Source organism: Aulonocara sp. 'chitande type north' Nkhata Bay, linkage group LG6 (genome assembly GCF_057382095.1).
Source record: "Aulonocara sp. 'chitande type north' Nkhata Bay isolate Kocher_YH1m ecotype deep benthic linkage group LG6, A_spYH_male_GT1.1, whole genome shotgun sequence".
Taxonomy (NCBI): Eukaryota; Metazoa; Chordata; class Actinopteri; order Cichliformes; family Cichlidae; genus Aulonocara; species Aulonocara sp. 'chitande type north' Nkhata Bay.
In genome coordinates this window covers 24,202,131-24,225,509 of record NC_141349.1, presented here as the reverse complement: position 1 = coordinate 24,225,509, position 23,379 = coordinate 24,202,131, and the positions used below count along the sequence as shown (strand labels likewise).

General features: G+C 40.4%; 1 protein-coding gene and 1 long non-coding RNA gene across 5 annotated transcripts in view; one reads left to right on the top strand and one right to left on the bottom strand.

Moving 5' to 3' along the window:
• The window catches only part of cabp4 (calcium binding protein 4), a 29,604-nt gene extending 7,500 nt beyond the window's left edge, over nt 1-22,104 (top strand). For 2 of the 3 annotated variants that reach the window (XM_086295723.1, XM_086295722.1), the window contains 5 exons: nt 7,101-7,131; nt 9,919-10,062; nt 16,707-16,816; nt 19,173-19,320; nt 21,542-22,104. In XM_086295723.1, coding sequence (XP_086151849.1) covers nt 7,101-7,131; nt 9,919-10,062; nt 16,707-16,816; nt 19,173-19,320; nt 21,542-21,570 — 462 coding nt within the window. In that variant the 3' untranslated portion in view covers nt 21,571-22,104. The other variant, XM_086295721.1, reaches the window with a different exon arrangement.
• LOC147327836 (uncharacterized) lies at nt 1,861-4,665 on the bottom strand. 2 transcript variants are annotated; one of them, XR_015129889.1, is made up of 3 exons: nt 4,623-4,665; nt 2,143-2,328; nt 1,861-1,964 (listed from the first exon to the last, which is right to left on the bottom strand). It is a non-coding gene; the product is annotated as an uncharacterized LOC147327836 (long non-coding RNA). The 2 variants fall into 2 exon arrangements; XR_015129890.1 differs by lacking the exon at nt 4,623-4,665 and adding an exon at nt 4,465-4,543.
• Nucleotides 22,105-23,379: the final 1,275 nt, after the last annotated feature.

Below are 23,379 nucleotides of genomic sequence, written 5' to 3'. Positions count from 1 at the left end.
ATTCTGCAACCTGAAATACATCGAAAGCAAAACTGAGTTTGATTTTAGACACAAATGATGATAATCAGCCCGTAAGAGTTAATATTTTCTTCCACAATCTCCTCCTTTGTCACAGTAACTGCTCAACGTGTACAAGGTGCACCTGCTCCTTTCACTTCAATTGATATGTCCTTGCCTCATCTCCATCAGCCCAGCAGGTCTCAACTTCACAGTCTGAAAACCCCTGGAAACATCCAAAATCTTAAATAGTGGTTGTTTCCTAGCCCTCTAAAAGAGAAAAAATAGCCTTACTAGCATTTATTTATTTTAATAACAATTATGCAATACAAGCATGTGCAGCAAAAATGCAAATGTGTCTCCTTTATGCTACACAAAACACAAACACAGAACCGTGATAAAGTGGAGGTTTGCACAGTGAGTCACAGCTGAATAAAAAAACATTACATTTAAAGTTATGCAGCCGAGCAGGAAAATTGCCCTATTTATTTAGCTGATTGTGAGCACTAACAATCAGCTGTATGTATAAACACTGCTTGTGGCTGTTTGCAGTGATCCATAGCGATCCAAAAGCAAATGCTCTGTTTGTAAACCGGTAATTGTTAATGTGGAATAGGTCACATAACCATGGAAATCAGTATCATTACCAACTGTTATTAATTCAAATATGAAATTGAGACTGTGGCCTGTAATCCATGTCCTTTATGCCTTGGAAAAGAAAAAGGGGGGGGAAGCACTCCAATAATTTCACAAATGATTTAATGCCTGGACTCTGTGTCATCTTCCAGTAATGCTCTGCTTGGCTCGGGTTAAGAATTGGCTCTTTTCACGGCTGATACCATGATCCCAGGTCCCTGCAGGATGTTACAGAATATTTCAAAAAATTACAAATGGACATGAGCCAAGAAACGATGCACAAGCATCCTGATTTTTGTTGGAAATATTAGCTGATTTACACATGAAGCACTTAAAATCATAACATACAATGATTTAATTTGACATATGCCATGTTCAACGCTCCTGAACAAATAGTAAAGTTCTTCTCATGTATTATATGAGGAAAAAGGCAGGATTTATTTTATATAACTGAATCACTAAAACCTGATAAGCAGAGAGTCTATTATAATGTTGTTTTTACACAAGATTAGGACTAATCAGATGTAACAATACTCAGCTATAGTCATTTTGGAGACACATGGTGGAATTAAAGACCACAATATACAGCCAATTCAACCCTTTGAAGATTCGATTTGAGTACAATTCTCAGTCATTTCAGGTATGTACAGAGTAATGATGGGAAGAGTCGGTTCATAATGGTCATGAATATAACAGTGGACATTACTAATCAGTCTTCCTAATGAGCCAATATCCATGAAGCATGAATAGATGACATTAGTGATTTGCCCAGGAGAGGATATCTAATTGTTCTGAGAAAAGTAAACGTTCCCTCGGCAGGATTATAGGCTGCATTAAATTTGTCGTGCAGCTGGTAGATTAGATGGGGAATGCTGGTGTTGCACATGTTTTCAAGTGTGAGAACAAAGTTGTCCTTTTCATTAAAAACTGTAACAGAGATGATCCTCCCACAACTGAAACCATAGTCACAGTGAAAATTTGCCACGTCTTGATTTGTTGTATTTTTTGCATATTTGTCACACTTACATGTTTCAGATCATCAAAAACTTTTAATATTAGACAAAGATAAACCAACTAAATACAAAATGCAGTTTTTGTATGATGACACATTATATAATACAAGAAACTCAAAAGTCATTGAGATCTGTCAGTGAAGGAAAGGGTTACAAAGTTATTTCTAGTGTATCCCGGTGAGAGCAACAAAAGGAGAAAATTTAAAACAGCTTACCGAAATTACTCCAGGAACACATCCACGACTCATCCAAGAAGTCACAGAAGAACCCAGAACAACATCTGAAGAACTGCAGACCACACGTCCAAGAAGAAGACCACTGTTGACCAAAAACAACACAGAGACTCACCTCTGCCCTAAAACAGCTTTATGATCTCCAAGACTTCTCGGAAAATATTTTGTGGACCCACAAAACACAAGTAGAACTTTTTCAAAGGTTTTCATCCCATTACACGTGCATAAAACTAAAACAGCATTTGATAAGAAGAACATCACACCAACAGTCAATCATGGTGGCAGTAGTGTGATGGTCTGGGGCCGCGTTGCTGCTTCAGGACCTGGACGTCTTGTTGTAACTGATGGAACCATGAATTCTGCCCTCTACCAGAAAGTCCTGAAGGAGACCCATCAGTTCCTGCTCTGAAGATTATGCAACAGGACAATGATCGAAAGCAAGTCCACATCTGAGAAAACAAAAGTAGCCTAGTCAAAGTCTGGACTTAGATCATATTGAGATGCTTTAGCATGACCTGAAACAAGCTGTACAATACTGCAGTGTGACTGAAAGAAAACAATTCTGTAAAGAAAAGTGACCCAAACAGTGATGTTAAAGACTCATGGTCGCATTTCATAAATGTCTGATTGCAGTTCTTGATGCCAAGGGTGGCAAAGCCAGTTATTATGTGTTGGAGGCAAATACATATTCACACGGGATAGTTGCCTTTTTCTAGTAGATGAAATCATCATTTAAAAACTTGTATTTACTCTGGTTATCTTTGTCTAATATTACAATTTCTTGGGTGATCTGAAACATTTAATTGTGACAAATTATGTGACAAATGTGTTTCAGTAAGTGCCCCAAAATTGCACCATGGACGGCTGGTTTCTGGGTTTAAAGGTTGGAGTAAATTGCTCTCCGCTGGAGCCTAAACCAAAAAAACAAAGTCATAGGTTTTCCTCTGTGTTATTTTCCCCCCATCTCCCCAACTGTGTGTCATCACCTCTCCCATAAAAAGCAAATCTCACTTTTCTACACTGCTAGAAAGCTAGTTTTCTTTTTTTTTAAGTTGGAAGAATAAAAAACAAAACAAAACCTTGTTTGCAGCTCAGTCCCGACTGTCTGCTGTTTTACAGACTTCCATTTTATAGTCATGGTCAATGGAAAAACTGCTTTTTGTGCCACAGGAGACTCATTTGTGGCAATGCTGAGAGTGGCCACTGAGAAAAATGTTGTGCTAGAGCCGAGCACCAGTTTTTCTCTTTCGCAGTCATAATATTCACTGACTCTGCAGAGGAAAGAGGGCAGAAAGTAAATGCTACAAAATGTACTTTTACTTTACTTATTTTTTGTGAAGCTGGCCTCTGTCACAAGTAATCATATTAAGTTAAAAGGTCATTTAACTGCAAACCACATTGTTTCTCTAACTGCTAGATTAATCTTTAAACACACACATGAGAAGGATTTCCTGAAATTTCCTGAAATGAAACCCACCCCAAGAGGAGCTGTGCGCCTATGAACATTTACAGATGTTGCATAACTTGATCTCCTAATAACTAACGACTGTTTCAGAGTTGCAGCCCATTTATTGGAAAAGGAAGAACATCTCACCATGACCTTGGGCTACCGCGGACAATTTTACACTCCTCTCCGACTCACTACGTCACCTGCCATGACTGATCTAGCTTGTTTTACCGTGGCGGTCTAATGTTTGAATTTACAAGTGATGCTTGGACACTGAGGTAGAGAGACCATATCCTGCAGCCTTCCTAATCTCAACACAAGTAGCAAGATTCCCTGTCAGCCTTCATCAGATCTAATCGAACAAGCGGCTGGCAGAGAGAAGAAGAAAGACAACTGATACATGTGCACATCAGACAGAAGCACAGTTGAATGCAAAGCAAATCGCACTGTACTCTGTACTGTACACTGTAATGTCACTGCTTTGTGGGTTTTTGAGAGCCTTTTCACTTCAATGCTGATGCATGCTAATGTGAAACTTCTTCTCACATGTGTACACGCGTCATACTTACAAAGCAGTGTGCTGCTCAGTGGGCCACATGAAGGCAGACAAAATGAAATGAACCATTAATGGGCTTGTTCTGACGGATGAATTCAGAGCCTGAGTTGCATGCGAACTAATCATTTCTGGATGAAAAAAAATCTAATTAATATGTTGACCTTGCTATGTGAACATGCCTTTTTGTGGTTGCAGGATCCTGTGCATGGTAAACAGTGGTGCAGCTCTGCTGGCGCTATTGAGTTTTTGTTTTTTATGCAATGACTATTTTACAACTTAAAAGCCTTGTATAAATTACTAGTGCCTTAATGTTTTAAGTAGCGCCCACATTTAGTAATATAACTGGTGCAATTGCATCTTGACGTTGCATTTATGTTACAAATCTTGCTGGCAGTTTTACACAGTGAATAATCATTTGAACGCCCGCCATGCGGCGCAGCTTCCAAATAAATGACAGGCGCCTTTTCCTGATGCTATTGTGCACTTGAACGGGATGACCTTGTGTGATTTATGAATTAGACAGGCTGAGTGCCAACATGCATTAGGAAGAAAAATATTGCACTTCTCTTTGCATTTCATTACCCGTGCTGCTCAGATTTCCCTTTTTATCTCTCACTTTTCGAGCATTTAAAAAAATGAACAACTCGAGGTTGAAGAACGGTTTGCCTTCATAAAAGTAGCAGTAGAGTAATGAAAACAGACACTTGGTTAAAAGCAAGGGTGAAACAGTAATAGCTCACAAGCAAGGGTGGCATGGGTTCTGGGGTGAAGTATTTTTTATACTTGTAGGTAGGGCTGTTCGATATAACGATATATATCGGATGACGATATGGTTTCATTTTACGCTATCGTTTGTTTCGTGGTGTCGCAAAATAAACTGTTTACGGCAATATTTTTTTCATCGTTTTGATGGTCACTGTAGTGGCTATATTAATTTCTTAAAGTTCTCTCTTTCTCTTATATTTTATATAACCACACTACACCTGTTTTTATGTGTTGTGGTTAGCAACAATAACGGTAACAGCATCGCGTGTCCGCTTGTTTATGTTCCACATAAACCTTTCACAATAAAGCTCAATATCCTGTTGAGACTTTTCAAAATAAACTGAATCACGTGAAAGAGCAGATTATTTACGGATGAGAATTAAAAAAGAGCCGCCAGGTGCTAAAAAATAAACCTTAGTTTATTTTTAGAACAGGCTTTTCCCCGCAGCACGCTGTGTAAAGAAAACTGCAGCCGTTACAACTTATGTCTAAAAATGTATAGTTTCATGCATCTGTTAAAACACTCGACTCCAGCTACATGACGCGCAGCTGGAAACACTTCCCGCAAGTCGAGATTCACAGAATTTACAGAAAATGTTACATTTTTGTGATTTATATCGTTATCGGATGATAGAATTCTTGTATCGGGATATGAGATTTGGTCATATCGCACAGCCCTACTTGTAGAATATGGAACTAATTAGAAGCAACTGAAATTCAACAGTGTCTCTCTTCTGTATGATACGCAGTATTTTTTCTCTACCCCTTAAAAGCTGATGAGGAGTAATGCTTGAAGCTCTTTTTTTCTGAACTGAGCGGTTTCTGTTATAATTCAGGCCTGCTTATAGAACAAAATGACTGAGTGTGCAGCAGAAATTAGTGAGGGTGGTCTGTCCCTATGTAGCTATGCCTGGAAAGTCTTGAAAAGATAGTGTGTTGTACAGCTCACTCCATGCCCTTTCATTTAATGATGGTTTCTTGAATTTTTTTATGTCTACTTTGACCTTGAGTACTAACAAGGAAAGCAAGGATGCTAAGACATCCAGCCCCTTATGCTCCCCAAGCCCCAGTATATTATTGTTTGAAGTGAAGTTTGAAGATGATCCATAAAAAATTGTGGGAGGCAAGAAATATTCAAGTGAATAGATATTTCATCATTTTTGTACTGAGCTTTACCAATCCCAAGTCCAAGTATTGAAACACAAGCCCACAGCAAATCAGCCAACATTTGTTCTGTACGTAATCAAAGTTTGTTGTTTCTTTGAACTTAGAGATATCCTTGGGCTTCTGGTGTCTTTTTGCTAAGCAGCATTTCCATATGTCAGTCTCCATTGCTCTGTAAGATGACTGAGTTAGCATGTTTCTTGCTTTTTCCCCCCGTGGACAATGCTTTTGCAGTAGAGTTGCACACTGTTTGCAAGCCCTCGAGTCAAAACACTGTGCTGCAACCATCTCGCTAAGGACACATCATCTCAGTGCATCTACAGGATGATTAATGACATTTCAGTGTGATCTTTTAATATCTAAGCTCTTTTTTATGCAAATTCAAATCAGCACATGTTTGCAAATGTGCTAATTAGAACACTCTCTCAAGGGCATGTGATATGTGACTATTAAGTTGTTGTTGTTTTTTCAAGGGCTTACATATTGTAGTGTGTGATGGATCCTTGCAAAACTGCCAAACCACAAAGCCCATCCTTTTAAGTCTGCATTTCTTGCCTACGGATATGTATTCCAAGTGATTTCCAAGTTATAATGTCTTTTCATTAAAACTGCCTGTTTGTAGCCAAACATATAACATCATATTACTATTTTAAGCCATCAGCACACCTAAATTTCACTGTCATCTATTATTCTAGGTGGTGACTAGGTGGAGATTTTGTTCCTAGCTTCTAGCTTTGCCTCACTCTGAAAATATGGAAATGTTAGAGGGAAAAAAGGGAGAAAAAGAGATCACCCTGAGCAATTGTCAAAACAAGGCAGAGAATACTGAATGTTTCACACGCGGCTATATGCAAATTATATATCTTGTGTCAAGTGTGTGTGTGTGCACATGTGTATTTTTGCTTAACCGTACCTGTGTTTCTTTGTGACAGTGCAAAGTTTCTGCAGCTCACTGTTATGTTATGGCTGTGCATGGGTGTATATTCACACAATGCTGGGTCTCCCTCAAGACGCCGTGTTTGTGTATGCACGCGCGCGTACACTAGCGTGTCATTTTGCAAATTAGCAAGACATGTCGCTGGGTTAAATCCCATTAGAGTTTACTGTTGGCATGCAGCAACAGTGCTGACATGATATGCATGTTATTCTAATTTAGTAGTCAAAAACAGATGATCACTGGGATGATTCTCAGGAGAATTCACAGTTTTAAAGCCAGCCTGATTTCACATCCCCCATTCTGATACTGTTGTAATCATTTCTACTGTTGTTTTCTTTCCTCTGCTGTGCAGGAGAGGCAGCTGATGCCACTGGAGATAGATGGTAAGATGTTGTTGAAGGTGTAATTGCAACGCAAGCACATGATGAAGTAAAAGATAAATTACTAGTCAATACACACACCACTCAATATTTAACTCTAGGCAAGATGGCAATACTTCTACGAGAGGCACCACCTTACTATACAAAATTCCGTGAATCTTCAAAGCGTTCACATCCCACGGTGTCAAATATTCCCTTTCTAACTGTAGATAATTTATCGGAATTTCAGGAGTGGGACTACATCTCTACCCATGCCCCTTCCGGTTCTCTATCTATATGTGACACCCAAAAATCCCCCAAATATTTTTCTATTAAGGATTTAGACTTAACCTAGCCCACTATTATTCAACGCGTGCATATCTAAACGTCAAAAATTTCTGGCACAAGGATGCCAGTGTCACTGTTTTCTATCTCTTTTCCCAACCATGGCTCAAGTGGTTGGGAAGTGTATCTGTAACCGGAAGGTCGCTGGTTCGATCCCCGGGCTCTCTGTCCTGGTCGTTGTGTCCTTGGGCAAGACACTTCACCTACCGCCTACTGGTGTTGGCCAGAGGGGCCGATGGCGCGATATGGCAGCCTCGCTTCTGTCAGTCTGCCCCAGGGCAGCTGTGGCTACAACTGTAGCTTGCCTCCACCAGTGTGTGAATGAATAGTGGCATTGTAAAGTGCCTTGAAAAGCGCTATATAAATCCAATCCATTATTATTTTTTGCAAAGTGCAGAAGCAAAATTTTGGCCCCCGGGATGTCAGGTTCTTTCTTCTCTATCCCGCCTTCCCAAAATGCAGCAGGAAGCTTTTCCCCCACTGGGATGCCAGTTTTCTTCTCAAATACTGGTCATTTGCAAGCGCAGCAGTAAACATTCCTTACACCAGGATGTCAGTTTCTCGGTTACTGTTTCCTTCTTTGCAGACCTTTCTGGGACCAGGTGCTGTTTTCTCTGCCATCTGTCCATCATTCGCAAAATGCAGAAACAATGAACATTACTGGCACCGGGTTGCCAGTTTCTTGCTCCACTATCTCTCCTTTCCAAAAAACAGTGCAAATAGTGCTGAGATAGCATTCTTTTTACAGCACCGGGATGCCATTTCTACTTCTACATTGTTTCCTCCTTTGCAAAATGGAGCTGCAAACCTCTTGGCACTGGGATGTCAGTTTGTTTCTACACTACCCCTTTTCTGCAAAGTTCAACACCTAACCTTCATAGCATGAGGGTGCCAGGGCAGCTTCCATTAACACGTGACCAGGTTTTACACCTCAAGCCCCTTCTTTACAACCAAATGATGTTCATTCCTCCCTGGACACAGCAATTTTTCCTCCCAATCTACTGGTTCCAAGCATTCCTACCAGTTGTATTTTTGCAACAGCGTTTGACCTTTGTAATGCACAGTCATTTTTGCTTCCGGGGGATGCCTTCTTTGGGGATCTGCCCAGCGTGGGAAGCACCACCAGTCCCCTCTGAGGCCTTCCCCAAACCGCAGCCTCAATTTACATTCAAGCCATCTGCCATTAAATACTAGACATGCTGTCAAACCTAAAATGAGAATGTTATCCCAGCTAGTAAAAAGATACAGTGTCCATGTTATGGTGCTGGGGCTGCTTCAGCTTCAGGCACCGAGTCGACCTCTAAAAAATGCACATTTTCGAGATTGAACTGGTGTTGAAGTGTATCACAATTTTGTCAGGTTTAGCAAAAGATTGTGGTTTGGGTTTAAATATTATTTTTCACAAGATTCATGCTGAAAAATGATGGTTTCTCTGTGCTATAAATCTGATGTCATGTGCTTCCTTTTTAAACATCCATATGTGACAACCTGGGAGTGAGAGATGTGTTTCAATATTGCTTAAATTCTGTGTCACCACGCTGACACCAAAGGGGAAGACTATTATTTAACATGTATTCCAAGTTTGGGCTACACCTCAGAATACATTTATTTATTTATGTTCTAGAATTTTTTACTTCAGATGTGCTGCCCTTTGTTCAGTGATCCTGGTGGAAACAGGCAACAAATGATCAGTTCTTTGTACCAAAGTCATACACATTTAACCTACATTAACTCATTCACTGCAATTGACGTCTATAGCCGTCAATTGCAGTGAATGAGTCAATGGGTTTAACTCATTCACTGCCAATGGCTGGCAGTGAATGAGTTAAGAGCTAGTTTCCCAGACAGTGATCTAGTCAGCAGGCTCTACATTAAACAGTGCGAAACTAGACCTACCTGCATGTTGGAAAAATTAAGCCAGTGTACAAGTGCCTTAAACCTGCATTCTATCTGAAGGCCAGCAGATGCCGATAGCAAGTGGCAAAAAATCCTATAGAAGCCTACAGGAAAATGACTCTCTGTCCTCACCTCTGTAAACACTTTACAGAATAGTTTCAGTCAATAGACTCAGTCACTCATTCTGGGTCGTACTGTCTATTTTGGCTGGAGGATTCTGTGCTATGAAAGCACACACTCCACAGACTCTCTTTCCTTGATGGAAGATCTGTCTGTGGGATTGAGGAGATCCTCAAAATATCTTTTTCACCATTAGTTCATCAGTGTTACATTCCCACCATATTGCCAGAATCTCCTTGAAAGTGCAATAACTTTTGTACAAAATGCAACATTTGTCTCCAGAATCATAGACACGTACCTTTAAACACACACCTATCACACACTAAAGCTCAGACTTCTGCTTGTATCTGCACACTGTGTGTGTGGGTGTGTGCGTGCACGCTTGACTCTTGGGAAAACCCAACTTTACGGTTTGCTGCAGTCGATGGAATTTGTTTATGTGTCTGTCAGAGCTTCAGGAGGCCTTTAAGGAATTTGACTATGATGCGGATGGCTTCATCCATTACAAAGACATCGCAGACTGCATGAGGACCATGGGCTACATGCCTACAGAGATGGAGCTCATTGAGATCATCCAGCAAATCAAGATGAAATGTAAGTATTTATCTGGCAGTGTGCATCTATAAGGACCCATTTCTCCCTAAGAGGCTAAAGCACGCGTGTATAATTGATGGATCTTTCAGTAGAGTGCAGGTGTGAATGTGTGAGTCGTGTGTCTGCACAAACCCACGTGCTTGTGTTCTTTCCTGTGAGTCCTTGAGGACCTCATGTTTGCCTTTGGAGTTGGGGACATTCAAGACGTTTTAGCAAGCTGATTAATGGTCCTCATGCTGCAGGTGCTGGGGGTGTACGAGTGTTAGTCTACATGTAGAAGTGTGTGTTTACACTTAATCTTTCTCCCGCTGCCCTTAATGTTGTTTGCCTCTGCTTTCTTTTCTGAACGATCGAGAAGCAGATATGTGTGTGGTAAGTGTTGAAAGTTTAAGGTGAATCATCTTTGCAGCTAGAATTTTGCCATAGCCTGGAGTGAAGCGAACTGTATCACCTACCCGATGTCAAAACAACTTTGTTCAGAAAATCTAAAGGGTTCTATTAAGACTATACGCAAAATTCAGTGGACGGCCAGGATTTTTCACATAGATCATGCTACTATCTGCAATTATTAGGATTATCATAATATTTACTATTGTATGCTTTGAAGCCCAATATCAGCACACCTGCACATCATGAGAACTCTTATTTTCATGTTTGTGTATGGCATTATTTGAGCAGATTATATTTCTCCATAAATAAGAAGCATCATAATTATTCTCCTATGAATAGAACATCATATTTATATGCAATAACACAACATAATATGTATAACAATTCAATTAAATGCATTCACTTTGATGATGTGTGTTTTTCTTGAATTTTAATTGGCTCCCACTGAATGCATGTGAAAGGCAAGAAAAAAGATGCAGTGAGGAAGGAAACGTTAATCCTCTAAACCATGATCTGAGGTAACATTCATTTCTGATGACAGCAATATAGCTCCACCAGCTGAGTTAGTTTTTAGAGCTGTGGGGTGACTCCTGGTAGAGTATGCTTCATGTTTTATGCACTGTACAATAATGCCAAGCAGCAAACTGATAAAATGCACAAGAACCACTTACTCTGAACAATAACAACCCACATGAAAGTATCCGTCTTATCTTACCTTCACCTTTGCCTGCACAAGTGACCAAACAAACAGTTCAATCTTTACTAGGAAAAGTGAAGTGCTAATGTCAGATCAGCTACAGATCATTAAAGGACACACATTTACCAGCAAATGTCATTTCGGTCCATTAAAATACCACCATGCTCCTTGCTCTTTCTTTCTTTTTCCCCTGTTGATGTTCACAACCGAAGCTCAGCCTTCCAGCAGCCAAAACAATGAGAAAAAAATGCATTACATATTTCCACAGAGACACAGTTTTCTTGCTCTTATTGTAAAAAAAACCCCCATATTATGTAAGTGTTTTTGTTGCAAAATTGGATGACTCAATGTCATTACGGCAGAAAACTTTGATATTTCCTTTCATTATTTGTATGTAGCTGCTTTTCAAAATAGTCTTGCCTCTGGAATTATTTTAAAATACTAGTGTGACTCAGTGCAGAGCAACCAGAAAAATATGAATGAAAGAATGAATGAATGAATGAAAAGATGCACCATATGGACAAAAGTATTAGGCCACACCTCCTAATCTTTGAATTCAGGTGTTTCCAGTCCACGTAGTCTGTCTTTACAAACATTTGTGAAAGAATGGGTTTCTTTTACTGAGCAGTAAAGTAACCGGATGTCATCTCTGTAAGCAGGCATTTAGTGAATTTCCTAAATACCCCACAATCAACTGGAAGTGGAAGCTATTTCAAGACCATGTGGCAGTAGCAGACCATGTAAAGTTACACAGCCAGGTCCTTGGATAGTGTGTAAAAGTCAGCAACGCTCCTCTGTCATTAAGATCAGCACAAAGACTGTGTGCCATGAGCTTCATGACATGGTTTCCATGGCCTAGCAGCTCCTGTAGATGTAATATGTGGGTGGGCCATTACTTTTGTCCTAATAGATAATAAGAATAATACTGAACTGTGAGTCAGTAGCAACTTCACCACACCTGCTCCAATAAAGCTGGGTTTTTTTTTTTCAGCTGTGATCTTTGGGGACCAGAGTGCAGCTGGCTTCCTCTCCTATACCAGATAGTAAATTAGGTTCAGCCGGTGTCCCCAGTGTAAATAATATCCTGATTAGATTCTTAGAATGACACCAACAAGGATATTGTTGTGGCAACGTTAACCTCGCTCTCATGAATATCTCCATCTAATGTGCACCCCTGCAAAAAGTGAACTAAAACTCATGCAGCAAATACAGCTAAACATGTAAAGGGGAAAAAATGCCTCGCGCTTTAATCACTACTGTCACAAGGTGTAAAACTGCAGCCATGAAACGGGTGACTCACACGTGAAGCTTTGCACATCCGTATATAACAAGAACCAGAAAATAGATAAAGTGATGCCTCACACAGTGTAGAGAAACATTTTCCATCTGCAGCTAAAAGGAAAACCTTAAGAGAAATATTGAGCACACCAGGCCTTTAGAGGTTGCAGCTGTGTGTTATATTTCATGCCGTGTCTCATACTCTGTGTTGAGTGTGGCTTTGGTGTGATCACTAAGGTGCTGTCAGCTTTTAGATATTCTAAGCTCGTCCTCTGTAGTGTAATCCCTCTAGATTGATTATGAAATTCATCCACTTTTTTTTTTTTTCGAGAACAACTATTACGCTATCAATTAAAAATAATCTCCTAAGGCTTTTGGTGGAGTTTCCTCAACCCTGTGATCTCACACTGACCCACTTAAGGCTCAGAAATTCTTCAAGGCTGTGTCAGGAATCCCCCAGACAGCTGCTTCACAAGGGTAAAGCCAGTCAGCCAAAAAATATACTTTACCTTGAGGCAAGCATGAAAATCCTTTACCAACCCGAAAATCAGAGAATTAATTGCTAAAAGTAGGTTTTATGTAAAAATCCAGCCCCTGCTATTGTGGTAGGCAGCGGTTTTATCCATTAGCCTCATGATTCAGCATCATTTAGAGCGTTTTCCATCCGGTCAGTTTGTTGTGATTCTCTCTCTCAGCAGACTCAGAGTACTGATTAAATTTTTGAACCACAAAATGACCATGTGGCTTTATTGAAAGAGCCTTTTCCGTCCAACAAGATCCAGATAATGAAAGAAGGCAAAGCCTACTGGTCCACACTATCAAATAAGCCTGTCTCTTGTCGAACTAATAACACGAGCTATCCCACTGTATCAGTCTGTTTTGATATTTACCATGGAGAGCAATCAAACTGGCTGAGGAAGTCAACAGAGTGAGCACACGAGGCTGAACACACAGCAGCATCCATGCACTGAGGATGTTCGTAAAAATTTTCATAACTTAAATTACGTTAGGCCAGCTATACACTTATGTAAATATTGTGGTCTCTGGGAAAAATACATTGGACAGCTACAGCTTTGTATCCAGGTCTCTTAAAACAGTTTTGGATTGGTTGATAGCGTGGGTCTCATTTCTCTAAGCTCAACCAGTCTTGCTTCTTTTATCTAAGAAATACTGAAAAAGGTCAAATAAATACTATTGGCTAATAACTTGGAACTCTTGGTAAATTCTATTAGAAAATTTCCTCCTGTCTCTTTTATTGTAATTCAGTCTTTACCTGCATTGCCAAGTCCTTCTTTGTCTGTCTTCAACTGGTCCAAAATGCAGGAGCAAAGCCCCAAACAAAAACTAGCCAGCACTGATCCCTTTCAGTTCAGTATTTTCAACCCAGAATCCTCGCATACAAGGTCTTGATTAATCAGGCCCCATCTTATCTTAAAGATCTCGTTATATCATATCACCCTAGTGAGCGCTTTGCTTGTGGTTCCTTGGATATTTAAAAGTAGAATGGGAGGCAGACCCCTCAGGCCCGTTTTCTGTGGAACCAGCTCCCAGTTTGGATATGGGAGACAGAAATGCTTCCTATGTTTAAGATTCGATTTAAAACTTTACTTTTTAATAAAGCATATAGTTAGGGGTGGATCAGGTGACCCTGAACCCTTGTTCTTGTGCCCTGTCTTCCTCCCCTCTTGGCTCTGTTGGAGGTTTCTTTCTGTTAAAAGGGAGTTTTTCCTTCCTACTGTTGCCAAAGCGCTTACTCATAGCGGGTTGTTGGTTATTGTTTGTCTCCAATATTGTCGGGTCTTTACTTAACAGTGCAACAGCTTGAGAAGACTGTTGTTGTGATGTGGCGCTTTATGAATAAAACTAAATTGAATTGTGTTCATTTTTAATTTTTATGACATGATTTTCCATATGAAGGGCTCCATGCGCAGGCTCTTGTGTACAAAGCAGACCTGTCCCTGATCGTCTGATCATCTGACTCAGTTCAACGTTCTTATTTTAAATCCAGAGGCGTCCACGCCTTTGAGGTTGCACCACCTAAACTGTAACACATGCTCCCTCAACCTGTCAGGTCAGTTAAATGTTTAATAAAATAAATCTTTTTTCTTTTTCAGACATTTGTGGGAAAACGTTTTTTATAGAACTTATAGCTCTTTTATAGGTTATTTCTCCTCCCATTATTTCTGGCTATAGTTCTTATCTAATGGAAGTGTGGTTGTACAAATGAAGGGAACACTGAGACAATATATACATGCACAGAGGATATTGAGATAACAGGCAACAGATGTGGAGATGGCTGAAAATTAACCACAGACTAATGAGAAACGGGGAGCAAAACTGAACATAACGCACACGAGACACAGGCTACCAAAACAAAACAGGACGTAACAGAACATGGGCTGGACTCTGACACAGACACGTAAACAAATACAGAGAGAACAGCATCAGGGACAGGAGACAGGACTGGCACTGAGACCTGGACAAAGACACGCGAGCTTTTTGCAGACAGAAGACAAAAACCCAGACCTCAGACAGATGGCAAAACTGAGACGAGACTGGAACAGACTGAACAAAAAAGGGAACAAACCAGGAAGCGTGACTAGATAGAGCAGGGGTGTCGAACTCCAGGCCTCGAGGGCCGGTGTCCTGCAGGTTTTAGATAACATCCTGGGTCAACACACCTGAATCAAATGATAAGTTCATTGACAGGCCTCTGGAGAACTTCATCACATGTTGAGGGCGTAATTTAGCCTTTAAATCAGCTGTGTTGGATCAAGGACACATCTAAAACCTGCAGGACACTGGCCCTCGAGGCCTGGAGTTCGACACCTGTGAGATAGACTATATAGTGCCAAATCACAACAACTGCCAACTTAAGGTAAGGGCACTACAATAATGCAGAGAAAAAAAAAAACCAAATTAGATGAACCCCTATGAGCAGGAACTTGGTGATAGTCAGAAGACAGGACACTGAAGCATGCTACTGCTGGTATAGAAGATTAAAATGAGTTTGGCTGAAATGTATGTCTGTAATTGGCTTACAGTGCTAAAGCCAAGTTTCCAGTCTCTCTCCGTGTGGATTTTTTTTATTTTTTGAAACTGCCATACATGGAGAAGTATCCTGTAGGAGCTTTAGCTTTGTTTGAACAAGTTATTTCCCTTTCACTCAACATCAGACTCCAGTCCATAGACCAGCCATAAGTGAAAATTACAGCAAATGTCCACTTTTCACTAGAAACTGGGGGTGAACCTAGCACCAGGTGGTCATCTAATCAGAGCAGGTGATGAGGACTAATGCTGGTTTTAAATGGGACATGCTTTCCAAATGTGCACCATCTTTGGCAGGCTGGTCAGTCAGGTCAGCCTAAAACAGAGCTAAATGAAGACTGATTTTAAGTTAAAGCCACCGAGTCTCTAGCAGCGGGCCTTAAAGCCAAACACATTGCCCAAAAAAATCGACTAAGTATGATATCTAGAAAAAAGTCACCAAAATTCTCACAGGATGTTGATCAATAAATATTTCATGTGCCCGTAACACCTACACTGTTAAAAAAATGAAATGTGCCAAATGGGAGAGGGTCTGGAGAAGCCGGGGAGAACATTATAGTCCCGGTAAAGTTGTTCAGCATGACCAGTTTGGTGGTGGGTCAGTGATGGTCTGGTGACACATATGCATCGAGGGACGCACAGACCTCTACAGGCACCAGCACCCTGACTACCATTAGGTATCAGAATGACATCCTTAGACCAATTTTAGACTGGTGGAGTGGGTCCCATCGTTCCTCCTCCGACAATGCCTGACTTTGTGGCGAGAGTATGCAGGCAGTTCCTGGAGCATGAACGAGTTGATACCATTAACTGGTACCCATATTTGGCTAACCTAAATCCATTTGAATACCCCTGGGACTGCTTCAGTCTGTTTTAGTCCATCCAGCAATGAAATTTGGTCAAAATGGACTAGCTTGCCACGTCATGTTTCTACTTTGATTCTTGGGCTGTCTGGATGTGGGTTGATCATTTTCATTTCCAGCAAACGATGTGGCATCCTTTCATTCCTAACACATCACCCAGTCTGTGTCAGTATAGATATCCAGCATGATTTTCTTCCCCTTTGATCTGATGTATTTTCAAAATGTTCCTTCCTCGTTCCCAGCTTTTTTGAACAGTGTATGTGCACCATAGCCTCACAAGGAAAGCGCACAAAGTAACTCTTGACAGTCTTTCTGTGCATATCTCCGAATGTGTGTGTACACGTGAATGTGTGTGTGTCTTTCTACAGGGGGTGGTCATGTAGACTTTGATGATTTCTGTGAGCTAATGGGGCCGAGGATGGTGGCTGAGACAGCTCATATGGTCGGGCTGAAAGAGCTCCGCTGTGCCTTCAAACAGGTAAAAAGGTCTCCAGCCAGAAAGTGTAAAAAAATATTCCTTTAAGCAAGTAAATTAGACCCAGTACTGACAGTTTTTTGAAGTGTGCGACCTTTCTTTAAAGATTGCCAAGAACTGTGTGACTCTTACCTGTAATAGAGGCCGAGGGAAGAGGGCTTTCTATGTAAGAATACAGAAGAAAAGGGAGAAAGAAAAGTATTTCTATCGATGAGATTTTCAGGCAGTCTGGTTTGCACTGTCCAGAGACCCACAGCTTATACTCTAAATACACTTCTTCATGCCACCTGTAATTGTTCTCAGCGGAGTTGCCTTGAAATGCTGCGGTGCCTCGTTGACATGGGAAATATTTATTGAGTCGTTTCCTTTGACACGAACACAGAAGCAGGTACAACAGCAGCTCAGGGCCCTCGTGTGACGTCGGTTGTGGCCGAGCAAAACAAACGCGATGATGTTGATGATGTTATTTGTAAGCACAGCTTTGCACACCTGGATTCATCCCATTACCACATTACAGAATGATAGGTTTTTAATGGGTACCACAAAACAGACAGCACTGATAATGTGCTCTTAATGATTTCAACTGAGAACACATCAGAGTGTACATCAGGCCACTGAGATTCATTTATCTGTGTTGTAAATTTAGCCTCCTGGTTTGTTTTTTTTCTCACTCTTTTTTCTCTGTTATGAAAAGCAAGAGAGAAATTGGATATGAGCTACATTCAAATGCCAAATAACATATAGTTTGCAGCCAAGCCCATAACATTTTGGACAACGATATAATTCTTGTAGTTTTGCCTCCCAAATCTCTTGAATTTACCAAAAGTATTGTATTAATTCTTTATGAGTTAAAGACATTTTTAGTGATAGTTCCCCCATTTTCATAGGCTTAAAATTTATCGGTCATTTCATGTCATGACAAATTAAGCAGATTAAAGATCTGGAGTTGATTCCAAATGATTCAGTTATGCTGAAAAATACAAATGTTCTGCAGCACTATATACATATGGACAGTATTAACAGAAATAAATGTAAAATGTACAAATATACAATCTGGTGTAAAAAACTAAATATGTAAATAAATAGTGTTACAACAGTTCGGGTTATTGCACAGTGGTGGTTTTTAGAGGGAAAAGGGAAAATGAAGGGGTGGGACTATGTTATCGGTGCACGTATGAGTTAAGGTTGGTTATGGCCTTTGGGAAGAAACTGTTCTTGAGTCTGCGGAAACTGTTGTTGAGAAACTGTGAGAGAGATGAATGAATGTACTGGGCAGTTCAGTTACAACAAAGACCACAGAAAACAATCAAAGTGGATTATCACAGAATTATTTCAATTATTACAAAAAGCATTCATGACATTCAACCAAGTCAAAAACCCTCTGGAGAAGGTGGATGTGAATGTAAATACACAAAGGTAAAACCCACTGACTCAAGAAAAGAAGGCAAGACTGACATTAAATAACCATCGCTTCAATTTATTTTTGTGCTGTGGGACTTTTATGCATCAAACTGTCATTAAAATCCACAAAACTGCACTGTTAGGGTTAAAAACTGGTTTAAAGTTTGAAGTCTGCACTTTGGACACAGGAGACTCAGGGAGGCTGCAAAGTCATCTTAAACTGGTGATTTGGATGGGCCGGTGGGTCTGTTGTCTCCAGAGGGATGATTTCTAAACGGTTATTGTTATGATTTTGTTAAACTCCTGTGGTTAAACCTCAGACAGATTTTGATGTTTGAATTCAAATCCACTGTCGGTGTATGCAGGGAAAACTGCAAAAATACATATCGTTATCCACTCGTGGGCCCTGGTGTATGTTATGAATGACTCCTCTGTTTCGCCTTTGACTCATTACCATTGCTGCCAGAAACCAGAAATTCCAGCTCTGGTGTTTGAATCAATTTGTGGAGAATAGGACATTAGCTCTCACCTTTTCTGAATACAGAGCTTCAAAACTCAGGCTGAACAAATGAGAAATCATTTCAGCTCATTCTAACTTAGAGTCTCGTCAAAAGCCTTTCTCAACTACTAACTTTTCATGAGTCAGCGCTGAACCATCTGCACATTCAAGCTGTTTTCAAACTCCCAGGGAGCTCACGCAGCCAATCTGCATCCACATACTCGATGCAAGACTCAATTTCGACTTTTATTGTTTCTCTTCTGCTTATTATTCCTTGTATTGTTGTTCTGTATCCAGTGCTTGATTTCATCATTATCTAACAAATTTGTAATTTAATTTTTTCTTTTTGTTCTTTGCGTGGCTTTCAGTTCTCGTCACCTATGGTCTAATTATTCGTCTTTCTTCGCTCACTGCATGTTTGTGCTCCGACCCTCTTGCTCTTAACCCTACCCGCTGCAGTTTGACTGTGATGGCGATGGAAAGATCACACTTGATGAGTTGAGGGAGGGCACGAAAACCCTCCTCGGGGAGAAGCTGAAGAAAGGCGAGCTGGAGGAGATCCTCAGTGACATTGACCTCAACAAAGATGGCAACATTGACTTTGATGGTGAGCGGTTGGGGACTTGTGTGGGAGAGGACAGACTTCAGGCAAAAATATGAAAGGGAATCATTATTTTAAAAGAGATAAAGTGAGTGCAGGGGATGGGTGCGCAGTATCATTATTAGCCAGGGGTACTTGTATGACTTCCGTAGTCAGTGGATTTTCAGGCAGGCTAATCACTTTGTCAACTTATATCAGCTGATACTCCTCTACGTATCTTGCTGGAAAATCTTATGCATTTACATTATTTACATTACCTTATTCTGCTCATAATTGCTGCTTCTGCTGCAACCTCCTTTGCAACCCACCTTCATGTCAGTTTTTAAGCTGTGCCAAATTCGGCTTCCCATCAGGGTCTCATCTACACAGTTTTCACAATAAAGTAACATCTACTCCTTAAGGCTCCCAAAAACCTGCTCGAATTGGTGCATCAGCATGTAAAACATCCTTTCCCCGTTGCCACTAGGTTGGCTATTTCTAAACATTTCCTCCATAGTGTAGTCATTTACATGTTTGCTTGGCGAATGAAAGGTCAGCTGTTTAATTCCAGTTGGAGACACAAATCCCCCTTTGCGGTTGTGTCAGGAAGGGCTTCTGTATGAAACTCTGCCAAACATGTCAAGCAGCCAAATTATTTAAGCCATATTCAACAACGTGCGTGTTAATTACAGCAAATTAGAGTGCCATGGCAAAGTTGATTGAAATTCACCATGGCAGCACAGAGTCACTGTTTAAGAAAAACTGGAAAGCTTTGCAATTTAGCGTGGCCAAGGACTCAAAAATATGAGGTTAATCCAATTAAATCCCTGGAAGGAGTTTGTTGAAGTATAGCGTGTATAACTGTAATGTAATTCTGGGTTCGGGTCATAGCGTATAGCTACAAGTTACTGAATACCCCAAGAACATTTTGTAAAGGGATGTTACACATGTGTCCCAGATTTTATCCATGAAGTTCAAACTATGTGACTATGTGAGAGGAAGAACTTCATTTAAATTTTATAGATGGTGCCATGAAGCCATTTTTGCACCACCCAAGACTTATGAAATATGTAAAGTTTTCACCAGACCTGATGTAATGATGTAATTGATATATGGAGGGAATGCTGTCAAACCTGTGGTAAGGAAGGACATGGTGAACCTAGTTGGAATGGGTCAAATTTGAAAGGGACAGAAGAAGAAAAAAATTGTGCGAAATGGGGTACAAAAGGTTGAGACAGGACAGGAGGGCTGGTTAAGTCAAGGTGAGCTGGCTGGAGCGATCCAATGTAATCAGAGCTGCATTAAGCCGATCAATACACATGCCTGGACACCTGTCACATGCCACATGCAAAGAGTAGACACTGCTGGGCAGCTCAAGGACAGCAGAAATCACATTATGCTGCACTCAGATAAACAATTAACTAACACACACATATAAACACGTCCACGTGTGAGCACGTGCAGCACTATCAATACGACGTTTGTGTGAGTGAAATTAGTATGCGGCACACCACAGGCTTAAAGCAAGCTGTGATCCTGTTCGCCTCGTCTCAGGACTCCAATCAATTATGATTGGGGACATATGAACAGGTGTGTCACTCCGTGGATCAATAAGCAGGTGCTCCTCATTATCATCAATTAGCCCCAAGGGCAGCATATTGAGTGTATCTATCCAGTCCTGACACATGTGCAGTATTACTACCAGGCACATGGCCCACAGAGATCTACGGCGCCCATGAGGACAGTGAAAATGATCGTGTTTAGGCTCAAACTGGAGATCTGATTGACTACAACAGAGCTGCTGTTACTAGTAAAAAAACAGTGTTACTAGGTTAATTTGGAATTATGCTTTCCTACCCAGTGATCAATAGTTTCACGCCAATAATAATTGTTTGAAAGCACTTCGGAGGGACAATGGAAACATGGAAGATGTGATCGATCTGCAATCTGCAGCTGGATTTCATTAACAGGAAACGTCAATAGCTGTCTTCATTGACAAGCTAATCCAGATGAATCAATAAGGTCAGCTAAAGAAGTAGTCATAACTCTAAAGTGGGTTTAAAGCAGTTAAAATTCAAAGTACCAAAGCGTACTATCCTGTAAACACTTCAGTGTTTCATAAACCTGGCGAGCACATAAACGTTTTGTGATTACAGTGTCATACGGGCTGAGAACGGCATGACTTTTTGTGATATTAGTGTCATTAGTCCTTATCAGTGGATCTGCTGCTGTCTGTCTCCCCCTGCAGAGTTTGTTATGATGCTTTCTGCACGATGACCTCTGATGGAAGAACACGGAGCATTCAGCACCCAGATTCATCAGCTGCGTGCCATTATTTCTGTCTACTTACTCCTATTGTCCTTTTTCTTTTTTTTGTGGAATATTGAATTTCACATGGCTGGCTGTGAAAGTGTAATCCACTTAGAGATCTCTTTATATTTTCATAATAAAAGTTTGAGGTTGAATAAGTGCAGTGGGCAGAGGGTGAGTTATGAAACCCTTATTGTATTTGTTAATGCTGCACTGTTGCCCTCTGGTGGCAGAGAAAGAGCTGGTATGATTTCTCATTAAACTGTTTTTACTGTATTTCCTATGGAACTGATACATGAATGGATCATAGCAGGTGTAGCTGTGATGGAAACAGGCAATGCTGCATATGATCTTGTACAATTTAGCAATATTTGCTAAATTAGTTACACAAATCTAAATAAATATTCCTGTAAGAGCAGCTTTTATTTAACAATTTGCATTTTTAGTTATGATGTCAATGTTGCAGAAAAATAATGCTCAGCTGTTCTGTGTGGGAAATCCCCCCCCCCCCCCAACAAAAACACCACCACAGCCAATGTTGAAAAAAAAAGTGCATTTATTATTGAAAATTGATAACTTAAAACATCTGAGCCAAAAAAAGCGAGGTCTGTCCAAAAAGCCTTTGTACAAACAGTTTACATACAACTCTACTCGTCCACCCCCTTGGCTTTTCTTAGATATTGTGAACGCCCGGTAGCTCAAATTAATTCTGAAAAAAAAAAAAAAAGATATACAATTAAAAATAGTATTCATGCTGTGACCAAAAAATAGGGAATGGTAACCAATGCCAAAACCACAATGCAAAATGGTGTAAGGCATACGCAGTCCTCTGACTGAAGCACTGCAGGTACCATCCTTCTTCCACGCAGACAGAGAGCAGCTTTTAATAAAGAGTAATGCTAACCCAATAGCTGTAGGCATGCTGATTTTACTGGTTTCAATTTGCCATAATATTGCAAGACCCCCTTAGGATTTCAAACACAACTTATGGACACAATGTACACATATTACTTTACTCATAAATTAATTCAGTTTTAACTTAACTCAATGGGAAGCTGGATTGTTTTTTTGTTTTAAAGAAGACACTAAAAGCACTTCAAGAACCGAACCACTGGATCCTGCAGACACACGCTCTAGAGGAATCTTGTGGTCCATGACAAGTATGTGGAAGAAGGAGATTAGGAATTCAAGTTCACTGTGAGCCAACCAGAAAAGAGAAGCCAGGGCCAAACCTGAGGCTGCCAAAGGAAGAAAACATTAGGAACAAAAAAAAAAAAACTTTTCAAGGTCACGTGCTCCTCTTAAACTCAGGTTAGGAGCAACAAAATGCACGAGAAGCTGGAAGAAACATGTATTCTTTCAACAGGTCCTTTGCCGCTCCCTAGAGGCAGAAATGGAAGTGTAATGTAAGAAAAGTGTAATACTTGTATCTGTGTTTGGTACACGTGCACCAGCTTTTAGTTGCACTTGGTCCGTGCATACATCACTTCACAGTTATTCCTTTAAGTAATCTTGTTTTTACTTTTTTTGGACTTTCAGCATTTAGGATTTTGTTTCACAGAGTCACACCGCCTTTCCTCCAGATAAAAATTTTACAGCTCAGAAACAAATCCAGAGGGAAAAAAAAAGCCTTTCACTGGTCCTATCAGTGTGGAAGCATTTTTGTTGTTGTTTGGGTTTTTTTTTTTTTTTTTTGGGGGGGGGGGGGGGGGGGGTGCAATCTACGAGTCAAAATTGGGGGTCATTATCTCAAAATCTACTTAATAGTCACAAGTT